Here is a 13,580-nt window from a genome sequence, read left to right on the forward strand (position 1 = left end):
GTAGTAGAGGCTAAAGTCTGAGATTGTGATGGCTCCCATTTTGGTTTTCTTCTTCAATATGACTTTGGCTATTCGGGGTCTTTTGTGGTTCCACACGAATTTGAGGTTAGCTTCTTCTAGCTTTGAGAAGAACACTGGTGCAACTTTGATGGGGATTGCATTGAATGTGTAGATTGCTTTGGGTAGTAATGACATTTTCACAATGTTTATTCCTCTGATCCATGAGCATGGAATGTTTTTCCAAATCTTGGTGTCTTTTTCAATCTCTTTCATAAGTTTTCTATACTTTTCATCAAGAGTTGGTTCTTTGAAAAAATAAACAAAATTGAAAAAATGATTTGAAATAAATCACAAACCTAAAAGTGAAGGGCAAAGCTTTTAAACCTAAAAGGAGAAATGTAATAGAATAAAATATAGAAGAAAATTTTTGCAACTTTGGAAGGAAAAAGATATCTTAGGACACAGAAAGCATTAAACGTACAAGGAATATTAAGAAAATAGATATGAAAATTGTAAAATTCCATTCTTTGAAAAACAAAGTCAAGAAAATAAAAAGCCAGTCCACAAATGGAAGAAAATATTTGCCACATATATATTTGACAAAGGACTTGAAACCAGATTATGTAAAGTACTTTTATAACTCAATAATAAGACAACCCAATTTTTATAGAGCAAAACATTTGAACAGACACCTTGTTCTAATTACAAAAGAAGATATGAGAACATCTAATTAGCACATGAAAAGAAGCTCAACATCATTAGTCACCAGAGAAATGCAAATTAAAATCACAAGGAGATACCACTACACACCCACTAAAATAGCTAAAATTAAAAAGATGAAGAATCCAACTGAGAATATGAAAAATTTCAACTTTCAAACATTGCTGGCAGGAGTATAAAGTAGTATGACCATTTTGTAGACCTATTTGGTTGTTTCATGAGAAAGTTGCCACTTACCATATGACCTAGCAGTTCCATTATTTATCCAAGTGAAGTGAAAGCAAATGTCCATAGAAAAACCTTGTACATGAATATTCACAGAAGTTTTATTCAGAGTAGCCCCAAATGGGAAACAATACAAATAGCCATCTTTTGAATATATTTGGCATATGTATATGAAAGAATACATTTCAGCGGTAAGGAAAAAAAAAAGTATTTGAAACACACAGCAACATGGAGGAATTTCAAACATTATTCTACGCAAAAGAAGCCAAACATAAATATATGCATCATATCATATGATCCATTTATATGAAAATCTACAACAAGCAAAACTACGGCAAGAGAACACAAAACTATAGTGACAGAACACAAATCTACTGTTGCTTGAGGCTGAGGAGGGAATTAGTACAAATTGCACTAAGTAAACTCTTTAGGTGATAAAAATGTTCTGTATTTTTATTTTCATCATGGTCATACGGGTATAAACCTTTGTTATACTCTGTGAACTGTACAGTCATTTCTATTATCATGCTTATTTTGACAATGCAAATTTGTTGTAACACAGCACAAAAAATTAATATAACTTAAATTTTTATTTTATGTGTGATTTCATCCACTAAAAAATACCAGATGAACACAGAAAATTGAACCCAGCTGAAGTGAGACATGTATATACACCCCACCAACCTTTATGCTTCTATTTTCATATATGTTACGTAAACTGTTACAAACAGTTTAATCATACAGTGACTACATTTGCTTTTAAAAAGTAATTTTTTAATGATACAAATGACAAAACATCTTCCATATTTTCCCATACATTTACCATTTCTGGCCTTCTTCATTCATTTGTATGGAACTAGGTTTGTATCTGGTATCATTTTTCTTTCTCTAGAACTTCTTTTAACTTTTCTTGTAATTCAGGTTTGCTGGAAATAAACTCTGTCCTTTTGTCTGCCCAAAAATGTCTTTATGTCACTCTTAGTTTTAAAGGATATTTTCACTTGACATAGAATCCTAGATTAATTTCTTTAAGCATGTTAAACTTATCATTCTATTCATTGTTTTGGCTTGAGTATTTCCTGACAAGAAATCAGTAGTAATTCTTATCTTGGTACCCCTATATATAAGACTCCTTTTTGTCTCCGGCTGCTTTCAAGAGTTCCACTTTTCACTGGTTGTCAACAATTCAAATATGGAAATGCCTTAGAAGAGTTTTTCTTTCTATTATGCTGTGTGGAATTTGTCAAGTTTCTTAGATTTAGGAATTATTCCCTCCATGTTGTTTGAAAAGGAGTAATCTATTTTTCCTTCAAATATTTTTTCCTGGCTCTTCTCTCCTGCTCTTTTCAGGAACTCCAATTACACCTACGTTAGACCACTTGGAATATTACTCGAGTCACTGAGAAACTGTTCTATTACAAATTTTTTCTGTAGCTCAATTTGAATAGTTTCTATTTCAGTATCTTCAAGTTCACTACTCTTTTCTTCTACAGTGCCTAATCAGTTGATAATCCATAGGTGAATTTCTCACTCGAGATACTGCATTTCATAGCTCTAAAGTTCCCTTTGCTTCCTTTTAATATCTTTCACTTCTGTCCTCATAATGTTCATTTTTTCCCATTATGTATAATAGTTACCTTAAAGCTCTGTGTTATCTGATACTGCATTTGCTTCTGTTATTTCTTTTTTTTTTTATGTCTATTTATTTTTGAGAAAGAGACACAGAGTACGAGTGGGGGAGGATCAGAGACAGAGGGAGACACAGAATCTGAAGCAGGCTCTAGGCTCTGAGCTGTCAGCACAGAGTCCAACGTGGGGCTCAAACTCACAAGCCATGAGAACATAATTTGAGCCAAAGTTGGACGTGTAACCAACTAAGCCACCCAGGCATCCCCACCTCTGTCATTTCTGAGACTGTTTCTATTGACTGATTTTTTTCTTTGCATGTTCTTATCTATTTAAAATATTGAATTTTGCAGGCAGTTACTTGCTAATCAACCTGATCCTTCTGAAGTTGTTTTTAAGTTTTGTTAGAGTGGTCTAGGGTAGACCTTTACTTACAACCCTTAGCCCTGTTCTAAGGCATGACTCTGGGGTATCTACTGAATGCCCAAGATTTTAAATGGGGTCTTGGCACTCTGGTGGTGAAAACTCAACTGTCTCTCACCTACGTGTAAGCTCTGGGAATTGTTCAATTTACAGATTACCAATAATGGCTTTTTGTCTGATTTTTGTGGCATTTTATTCTAGGTATGTATTCTTTAGCAAACAGCAAAAGCTCTTTTGACACCCCTGCAGACTTCTGGAGCTTCTCTACAGAGCATCTATATCTCTGGTGCTATGCCCCACAAACTGAAGCTACCACAGGCCTCCCACAATCTGATTTCACTGTCTTCTGTAAAGAAACTGCCACGGTTTTCTTCGTTTCTCCCCTCCTGCACCTGGTCTGGAAAGTGACTTAGGCAGAACTTAATTTGACCTATGAAGCTGTAGCAACCCACTCAGAATTTTTGCTGGTCCAAAAGAAAAAAAATTTGGGGGGGAGGGGATTAAGTATTAAAATAGAAAGAAAAAAATCTAAAAATAATACTAAAAGTGAGCCAGCTCCTCAGCCACTGTGATTAAGTAATAGATTTAAACTACAGCTAAGAATGAGTCTCATTTCTGTTAGTCTGATACAGGGCTGACAAACATGGCAATATTTGAGAAAAACTTAAGAGTCAGCAAATTACCTTATATCATGAGGTATAAGATGAAAACCAGTGTTTGAAGGTTCCACCATACTTCCAATCAACAGTGTGACTATGTACAGCACTGTATGGGGCGGGGTGGGGGGGGCGCGGATCTGAGACCAGGTGGAAATCAGTGGGAATGAATTCCGTGAGGACGCCATCTGTCACAGGTTGCCTGGTTGGAGATGGGGGATGATAGAATGTAAGCCGTGGATTTGCAGTCCCCATCTAGGTTGAGTAGTAATTGAAACTGCATAATGAACCAGAAAAAATACTTGTAAAACTTTATAGGCCTATTTTTTAAATGTATGTTTATTTATTTTGAGAGAGAGAGCGCGCACGTGCGTGCGCACAAGGGGGGAGATACAGAGGAAAAGGTAAAGAGAGAATCTCAAGGAGGCTTCATGCCAGAGCCCACTATGGGGCTTAATCTAATGACCATGAGATCATGACCTGCACTGAAATCAAGAGTCAGATGCTTAACTGAGCCACCCAAGCATCCCTTTATATGTCTAATTTTATTGAATATTCAGGTTTACATTTGAAAAGGGGGTAGTATTCAAAGTCAGGTTCTAGAGTCTGACAGAGAACCCTTCATTACATAGGATAATTCAAAGGAAAATAATCCCTCCTCAGAAGCCAGTAACTTGTTGGAATCAGAAAACAATTGATTTCTTCCACCTCTTTTAATTTTTAAGAAAAAATTATTTTATAAATCCTATAAAACTCTAGAACACCATATTACAGCTTTAATCTATGGAGAGTGATATCGTAAATTCCATTTCCTCTACTAACAAAACAAAATTCTTCAAATATTACTAAACAATGTCACATTTAGCAAAATGATTAAAATGAAAAAGATAAACCAGTTATTGGAAGGATATGGAGCAGGTGGAACTTATACATGTTTTTGGAAATATATATTGGTACTATGTTGAAAAATTGTTGACCATCATCAACTATAAATGAGCATATATCTAACTTATGATCCAGTAAATCCTTAGGTGTATATCCAACAGAAATGCATAGGTGCTCACCAAAAGAAACAGACAAGAATATTAATAAGCAGCATTATTTGTAACCCTAAGACTTCATCAAGAATGTACATGTAAGCATTATTTGTAATGCCGCAAAACTATAAACAATCCACATATTACCAACAATAGAATGGAAAACTGTGCTACATTCATACAATGGAATATTCTACAGCAATTAGCATGTGAGCAAAATTACAACTACACACAATATAAATTTCACAAACATAACTAGTGAATGAACCTAGACCTCCCCCTCAAAATACTTATAATTATTATCCCATTTATATAAAGTTTAAAAATAGGTAAAGTAAGTATGTGGTCTTAGAAGTCATGTTGGTCACCTTGAATAGGAATAGTTTCCAAGAAAGGAATGAAGGGGTTTCTGGGGTGCTGGCATTATCTATTTCTTGATCTATGTGCTAAGTACATACTCACTTTGGGAGAAATTATCAAGGTATTTATACATTTTTAATTAATTTTTTCTATAATTTATTTATTTTTTATAATTTACATCCAAGTTAGTGAGCACATGGTGCAACAATGATTTCAGGAGTAGATTCCTTAAGCCCCTCACCCATTTAGCCCATCCCCCCTCCCACAACTCCTCCAGCAACCCTCTGTTTCTCTATAAGAGTTTCCTGGGGTGCTTGGGTGGCTCTGTTGGTTAAGCGTCCAACTTCAGTTCAGTTCAGTTCAGGTCATGATCTCACCGTCTCTGAGTTTAAACCCCATGTCAGGCTCTGGATTGTCAGCTCAGAGCAGAACCTGGAGCCTGCTTTGGATTCTGTGTCTCCCTCTCTCTACTCCTCCCCCACTCATGCTCTGTCTCTGTCTCTCAAAAATGAATAAACGTTAAAAAAAAAATCTTTTTTTTTTAGGGACGCCTGAGTGGCTCAATCGGTTAAGCGGCTGACTTTGGCTCATGTCACGATCTTGCAGTTTGTGAATTCGAGCCCGCATCGGGCTCTGTGCTGACAGCTCAGAGTCTGAGCCTGCTTCAGATTCTGTGTCTTCCTCCCTCTCTGTCCCTCCCTGGCTGGTGTTCTGTGTCCTTCTCTCTCAAAAAATAAGTAAACGTTAAAAAAAATTGTTTTTAAAGAGTCTCTGTTTTATCGCCTTCCCTGTTTTTATATTAATTTTGCTTCCCTTCACTTATATTCATCTGTTTTGTATCTTAAAGTCTTCGTAGAAGTCATATATTTGTCTTTCTCTGACCAAGTTCCCTTAGCATAATACCCTCTAGTTCCATCCATGTAGTTGCAAATGGTAGGTTTCATTCTTTTTGACTGCCGAGTAATACTCCACTGTGTGTGTGTGTGTGTGTGTGTGTGTGTGTGTGTGTGTGTGTGTGTATACATACATACATATACATATACCACATCTTCTTTATCCATTCATCCATCAGTGGACATTTGGGCTCTTTCCATTACTTTGGCTATTATTGATAGCGCTGCTATAAATATCGGGGTGCATGTGCCCCTTCAAAACGCACACCTGTATCCCTTGGATAAATACCTAGTAGTGCAATTGCTTGGTCATAGGGAAGTTCTTTTTTTAATTTTTTGAGGAACCTCCATACTGTTTTCCAGAGTGGCTGCACCAGTTTGCATTCCCACCAGCAGTGCAAAAGAGATCTTTCTCCTCTTCCATGCCAACATCTGTTGTTGCCTGAGTTGTTAGTGTTAGCCATTCTGACTGATGTGAGGTGGTATCTCACTGTGGTTTTGATTTGTATTTCCCAGATGATGAGTGATGTTGAAGGGTGTGTATATTTCTGAAGTAAGGTTGTAAGTCAATGAAACTTGCCTTAAAATTACTGGGAATTACAACAATGTACAGGTTTACAGCAGAGTTGGAACTTGAACCCTTATAGTTTAACTCCAGGTTTGTGATCTTAATCACTATTATTTTACCAATATAACTTAGAGAAGTACTCATTCGCACTTAGAAAAAGACACACAAATGTGTTCACCAAAACGGTATACTGGAAAAAACCTAAATGTTATCAACAGGTAATATACATATTACCTAACATAAATACCATACATCTGGTAATATATATATCAGGGCACATTCATATTATGGAGAAATACAAATAAAAATATAGCAGTCATGGAATAATGCTCCAGATGTGGTTGAGTAAAAAGTTAATTGCAAAACATTAAGTATAGTATAATATGATCTATTTTTATCCATATGTCAATATGCAATTAATTAAATGTCTAAATGTAGAAACAGAATTTGTAAAAGTATAGAAGATTCACATGGAGCTTGGGTGGGAGAAATCACAGAAGTTTGGCTCTAATTACATCTTTTGACCATGGGAATCTATTCATGTGTTTATATTTGTTTAACAAAATGAAACTGACATTCCTCCCCTCCAAAAAATAAATGGACAACATAACTTTTTGCATTCAAATACTTCCTATTGTGTAAAAATACTTTCAGAGTAATAAATTTTTTGAGTTCAAAGAAATATACTTATTGATTTCACAGAAATCATTGGAGACATTTAATAAAAATTCAAGGAATGAACAGGCCTTAGAGATTTGTTAACCCTATCAGTGCTACTAATTCTTTCTAAACATCCATCTAAGCTGTAATGAGATAATGTTGTGGGCATCTACTGTTCTTCCTGCCCAGCACTCAATAGCTGCTGCTTTTGGTAAAAGCACGTCAGTATTCTCGTAAGGAATTTCTCCTACCCTACTGCCGCACCTTAGGTGAGATGATCAATTCGTTTTCTTCTGGCCAAAGAGTAGGTGGGTAAACTAAACTAGGCCAAGCAGAGTCTCTCCCATGAAAACTTAAATCTTGAGTGGAATGACATAAAGTCAGAAAACAGAGCTGATTCAGTACCCGAGAAAACTGTCCATTGGTTCCTGCTACTTAGATTCCATTAGCTGCTTCCTAACCTTTCCCAATATCAGTCGTTTGATTTTTCCTTAGATTCTGTGAATCATCCCATTTCCTTAGGATACATTCCTGCTATGGTTAAAGCCAGTCAGTCAATTTCCATTGACAGCAACTGAAGAATGCTAATTGATACAGCTGGATGTAAATACACTCAATATGAAGAGTCCACAGCATCTAAGTTTTGCTTATTAACTTTGTGCCAGAATTTCCTTCTTTATAAAATCAACATTAGTTCTAGCTCTACTTCTGGGGTTTCATAGTATCCAAGCTCCAACTTGCAATGGCACACATTGAAAAACTACTATCATTATACAAACTTTCTCAGCAAAAAACCACATTTTCTCAATTAAAATATGTATCACTACTATATACTCACTAGAAATGGCTATAATAAAAAAGAGACAATTCCAAATGTTGGCAAGGATGTGGAGAAACTGGAATCTTCATTCCTTGCTGGAAGGAATATAAAATGGATGGCCACTTTTTTTTGTTTTTTAATGCTTATTTATTTTTGAGATAAAGAGTGTGCAGGGGAGGGGCAGAGAGAGTGGGAGACAGAGGATAGGAAACGGGCTCTGTGCTGACAGCAGTGAGCCTGATGTGGGGCTCAAACTCACGAACTGTGAGATCATGACCTGAACTGGAGTCAGATGCCTAATTGACTGAGCCACCCAGGTACCCTTGGGATAGTCACTTTGGAAAGCAGTTTATATAATTAACATATTTATACAATTTACTTAATGTTTTTAAATTGAATTTACAAATAATCACCTGCTCTAATCACATCCTAGGCAGTGATACCTATGAAATCATGGTCTTTTTATGTTAGCTATATTTTTCTATGATACATTAAAGATTACTTATTAATTTAAAACGTGGTTCACTTACCATTCAAATTCATTTCTTGTGCATCTAATGGCATATACTTATTGCCTTTAGGGAACTACTGGATTTTTTTCTATTTAGAAAAACATAATTTTCATTAAAGCAATTGCCAACTTAGGAAACAATTATATATAATTTATGTAACATGATAAGATACAGAAAGTGTTAGACCTTTTGTTTAGCAAATAGTGAAGCCTTTGGTCGCCTTTTCTCAAGAGGAAATGACTGAAGAGCTGGGGATGTGGGAAACCACCAGAGTCAAGAAGTCTCCATCTACCCTGTATTCAGTGTGATCACAGCCATGCTCTTACACACAGGTAGGCCACCACACAGGTAGAAGGAAGGAAAGGAAAAGTGTTAAGTGGTTATTTAAAGAGTTACAGGTCATTGTTTCCTTTAATTTTTTACTGTTTTCCCTACATTGCCAAATTTATTTACTGCTCTTCTGTTATTTTTTTTAAATAAAACAATACAGTAAAACATTTTGTTCTTCAGAATACCTTCAGACAAAAATTTAATGTTATTTCCACCTATTCCTTAAAATAGTTACATTTCTAATTTGATCTTTTGATTCAAAATAAAAATTTAAGTGAAAATACCAACTTCTTCCTTATTTTTTGGAGTATTGATAGTTATATACAACCTTTTGTGGCTAATTGTTACAACATACAGGTACTAAGTTTTCAGAACAACAGAAACAGATACTTGCTTATTACTACATGTAAAATGTAATATAAAAAACCTGAATGCCCCCCCCCCCCAAAACTCACAAAAACAGAATGCCCTCAAAGGCCAAAGTAGAACACAAAAACAATGGGTTCTGAAAAATGGACCTAAAATCTTATAATTATAGCTTGATTATTCTTAAAATGCGATAGGTCAAGACATATGATAAGTGGGATTTTTCAGGGAGCCATGTAGCCCAATGGCTAAGGTGTCAGACTTCAGATATATAGGATTTGCTTTTATGAGTTGGGGAAAGGCAGAGAAAGAGAATCCCAAGCAGGCTCCACACTGTCAATGCAGAGCCCAATGTGGGGCTTGAACTCAGAACTATGAGATCATGACCTGAGATGAAACCAACAGAGGATGCTTAACCAACGGAGCCACCCAGGCACCTGAAAGGATTTGCTCTAGCCTGGATGAGGATGGACTGGGGGGTTGTGGATAGATGGAGGGGATAGGGGTAATAGCTCAACTGCACAGTGCTGACAATTGCTAGAGCTTAGTGGTGAGTAAATAAATGTTATTATTTTTAAATTTTTCTGTGTTTTTGAAAATTTTTATAATAAAAATTAAAACAAAAAAAAACAACCTCTTAAATATGCACTATTACAATGACAACAGCAAACTCCACAATATGTTCAAAATAGAATAAAATGAATAAAAAAACCATTGTAAAATAAAGTTCTAAATGGTCTATACAGTAATTTTCCTTTTTGTCTGTATAGTCAAATGAAAAACCAGTAGGCACAAGGCTATTTAAGTTGTATGACAGGTTGCGATCGCCACCTACTGGACGTTCTCAGTAACTGCTTGCTGCAGAAAAAGAATCACTGTTGAAAAAAGTGCCCCTATCCCATGCCAAGCATCTGGTCTTTCACAAGATAATCCCATTAATCCCATTAAATTTATGTTCCCACATGTGTTTATATTAATAATGTTATATTACATAACTTCTAACAATGTGAAATGCCACCTGCAAAAAGATCATAAAATTTTGTCAAAAAGGACGGTGGTGACCATCTTAGAATGTCCTATTTTACAGAACAAAGATCCCAGATTTTGAAATGTTTTCTCATAGAGAACCAGAATTTAAATTTTTACACATGGAGACAGACCAGAAACTTATAAATTAGTCCTCGCTCTTAAGTTTGATGCATTATCTTTTTATCATCTCCCTCTTTTAAAATCTCAACTTTATTGCAAATTTTACATTTTTTATGACCTAGCTAACTGCACATACCAGTGATTCTCAACTCTGGTGCATTAGAATTAACCTGTGGAATTTTTACATAAACTGGTGCTCGTGCTACAGCCAGAGATGTTTTATCTAGCCATGATTAAAAGAGCCATTAGTAAGTAACAGAGGTTTTCAAAGTGTTGTCCATGGAACACCAGCAGCATCACTTGGGAATCTGCTAGAAATGTAAATTTCCAAGGCCCACCCAAGACTGCTAGGCAGAGCCCAGAAGTCTGAGATTGTGAGCCTACCAGGTAATTTGGAATGAGGCTAAAGTTTGATTATTACTAGTATTTAATATAAAATTAAGTTTTTAATCTCTTCAAATGTAAGATTTAATTTATTCTCTAAGAATATAATAATACAAGAGAGAAAGATTTTTACATGCAGAGTAATCTAGTACAAATCTATTTTTCCAGAAACACACCATTATAAACACTCAAAATTAGTTCTAGTTAGCCTACAGGGAAAAAGCGTAATCAAATGGTAGGGACTAATTTATCCACAGCACTGTTCATAAAACCCTGGAATCTTCTTGCCCAGAGTAAGTTTTCTAATCATATTTCCTTGTTCTGGTTTGATCTGACCACAAAGGCACCTTTCTAAGACATAACTAAGACTCCTGGCCATACCATACCTTTTAACCCAGAAATGTCACTGCAAGGAATAGAGAGGAAAATAAATTACACTCAAAGATTTTCTCCAAAACATTGTAAATAATAGAGAAGGGGGATCAGAAAGTGACTTAAATGCCCAACAATTAAGAAACAATTCCATAAATTATAGCATCAATAGGATGGAGTATTGCTCAACCATTAAAATGATGCTTTGCATGAGACTTAATATGGGAAAATGTTTATTTTCTAGTATCTTGCGTATGTTCTCTCTGTCTCCCTCTGACACTGGAAAAATGGAGAACCCCAAAATATTCATGCTGGTTACCTATACGCATTAGGGTTATGAATAGATTTATTTTTTATGTTCATTAGAGCTTCTAAAACTTTTAATTATAAGAGCATACTTAATCTACTAATCAGAAGAAAATCTATAAACATAATAATAGAGCTTCTACTCTGAATTAGGATCTCCAAATAATGAGTAATCAATAAGCTTTCAAAAGACAGTAACTGGGGGAAAGAAGTAAATATCTTTTTCTCTCCATCCTAACACTACTCTTTTCTCACACCACTCCTAACCCTTGTATTTCTACTTTCTCCACATCCATTCTGCCATAACCCCATAACTAGAGATACCAAGATGCTGAGGTAGAATTAATCAATATTTTAAAATTTTTCAAGTGTTCAGTCAAGTAGGTTGTTTTATCTTAAGAGATAGAAAAAGGAGGTAACACACCCCAATGGTTAAGAGAACAGGCTTTAAAACCACACAGATCTAGGTGTGAGTCTTAGGTTAGAGGGACTCAGATAGGTTTCAATTTCCTTATCTGTGAAGTACCAAACCCCTCCCCCAACTGTGCCGAGGATGAAATGAGGCAGCACAGATAAGACAGAAGATGGTGCAGGGCACGCAACAGAGGGTAACTGCTGTTCTACTTTGTAGCTACTGTTAACTTGTGCAGTTACTGTTTTTGGTAAACAGCCTTCACATTTTAATTTTCCTGTGGGGAAAAAAGCTTAATGGGGTACACTGACTGCTCATGGTCATTTGGCCTTCACCTGACAACATCCATTTCAAAAACAATTTGGGAGACCTACATGGAGCTGCCAAAATATTCTTTACAAAGTGGGTACTATTAAAACCCATCAATGAATTTATCAATGCTATTATTTCATGAAAGAAGCAACATACGAACATCTGTTAAAAATAAATAAATTAAAAAGTAGAAGATTGTCTCTGAGTAAAGAAAATCATTCCAAAGAAAGGACAGTCAACTGCATGTCAAAATTATCCTTATGTTTTCCATTTTGTCACCTACCAGTAAATACTTGAAGACCAACATCTGTTTGCAACCTGATTAACTTCCTAACCTGATTCCTCTCCATTAAATGAAGTTGTTCTGTCTACATCATGGGGTGTTCATTCAACAAACACTAAGCAAACCTACTGCTTGCTATTAAGCAAAGGAATTCAGGCTCAACTGAGGATAAGAACATGAAAACACTAAACACTGTATATAGCACAAAGCACCATAAAATTATACACTACTGTTATTACCAAAATATCCCACAAATATTATAAATTAATTCCTAAAAGAAAAAAAGATTTCCCACCCACATTTTAATGTTTTAGTCATTTTCTATATGCATGCTACACAAATGACATTTAGAATTTTTAGAAAAAGTACTCTCCATACTTTTTCCTTAGAAAATAGACATATTTAGGATATGGCTCCTGACTCTGCCCTTCTCTGTCTTATGAAAATTGAGGATATTACTTTTCCCTCAGAGTGGCACAGCTCTCAAGGGACAGTTATTAAGCTAGAAACTGCTGCTATAGTTACCAGCATGCAGAATATGAATTCTAAGGAAGACAATTTAATAGGATTTAAAATACAGGTTCAGACAGAGAAAATTTTATCTTATTTTTGAAAGTCTAGTAAGATTTTCCAAGTGTTAAAATTCCAAGTGTTAGAATCAAGTATGATGCTTAAGAAACAAGACACCATGTGTAGAAATTATACAGTTTTATAATTTTCTCCATTGCTTGTTAATCCACTGAAAATAATTTCATAATATAACATTTTTAGGCATCTTCTTTGTTACTTTCTTTGGCTTCTACTTCTTTAGGCAACAATGGCTCCATCTTTAGTAACAAACCTTCGCTGGTTGAAGAACGAAGGAACGCTCGTACCACGAAAGGTCCTGAAACAGAGACAAGAATCGACTTTTATTTTATTCCCCAGGCACGTAATGAGCAGACACAAGCATACAACAACAGACTGGATAGAACTCCTGTTATATTTCCACTTGAAAAGCACAGGCCACGCGGAGACAGTGCAGCTGACAGAAATGCCACCCAGCGTCTTAACCCAGCGTGGGGCAGACAGTCTGACTAGCTTCAGAAGGCTGGCGGGAGCTCTGCCCACACAGTCTGTGGATGGAAAGGCAGCCCCTGCTGCAGGAGAGGAGGAGGAGGATGAAG

General features: G+C 35.8%; 1 protein-coding gene and 1 long non-coding RNA gene across 3 annotated transcripts in view; both read right to left on the reverse strand.

The window, feature by feature from the left end:
• Positions 1-267: 267 nt before the first annotated feature.
• Positions 268-9,562, reverse strand: LOC115296044. Of its 2 annotated transcripts, none has more exons than XR_003910703.1 (3): positions 8,519-9,562; positions 3,678-3,927; positions 268-305 (listed from the first exon to the last, which is right to left on the reverse strand). It is a non-coding gene; the product is annotated as an uncharacterized LOC115296044 (long non-coding RNA). The 2 variants fall into 2 exon arrangements; XR_003910702.1 differs by lacking the exon at positions 268-305 and having other exon boundaries at positions 2,773-3,852; positions 8,519-8,588; positions 8,687-9,562.
• Positions 9,563-13,105: 3,543 nt separating this feature from the next.
• The window catches only part of MRPL1 (mitochondrial ribosomal protein L1), a 97,217-nt gene continuing 96,742 nt past the window's right edge, over positions 13,106-13,580 (reverse strand). Inside the window, exon 9 of the mRNA XM_029944445.1 lies at positions 13,106-13,300. Within this exon, the coding sequence (XP_029800305.1) occupies positions 13,182-13,300 (119 nt within the window). The 3' untranslated portion in view covers positions 13,106-13,181. The remainder of the gene's footprint in view (positions 13,301-13,580) is intronic.

This window comes from Suricata suricatta, chromosome 1, assembly GCF_006229205.1.
Source record: "Suricata suricatta isolate VVHF042 chromosome 1, meerkat_22Aug2017_6uvM2_HiC, whole genome shotgun sequence".
NCBI classification, from domain to species: domain Eukaryota; kingdom Metazoa; phylum Chordata; class Mammalia; order Carnivora; family Herpestidae; genus Suricata; species Suricata suricatta.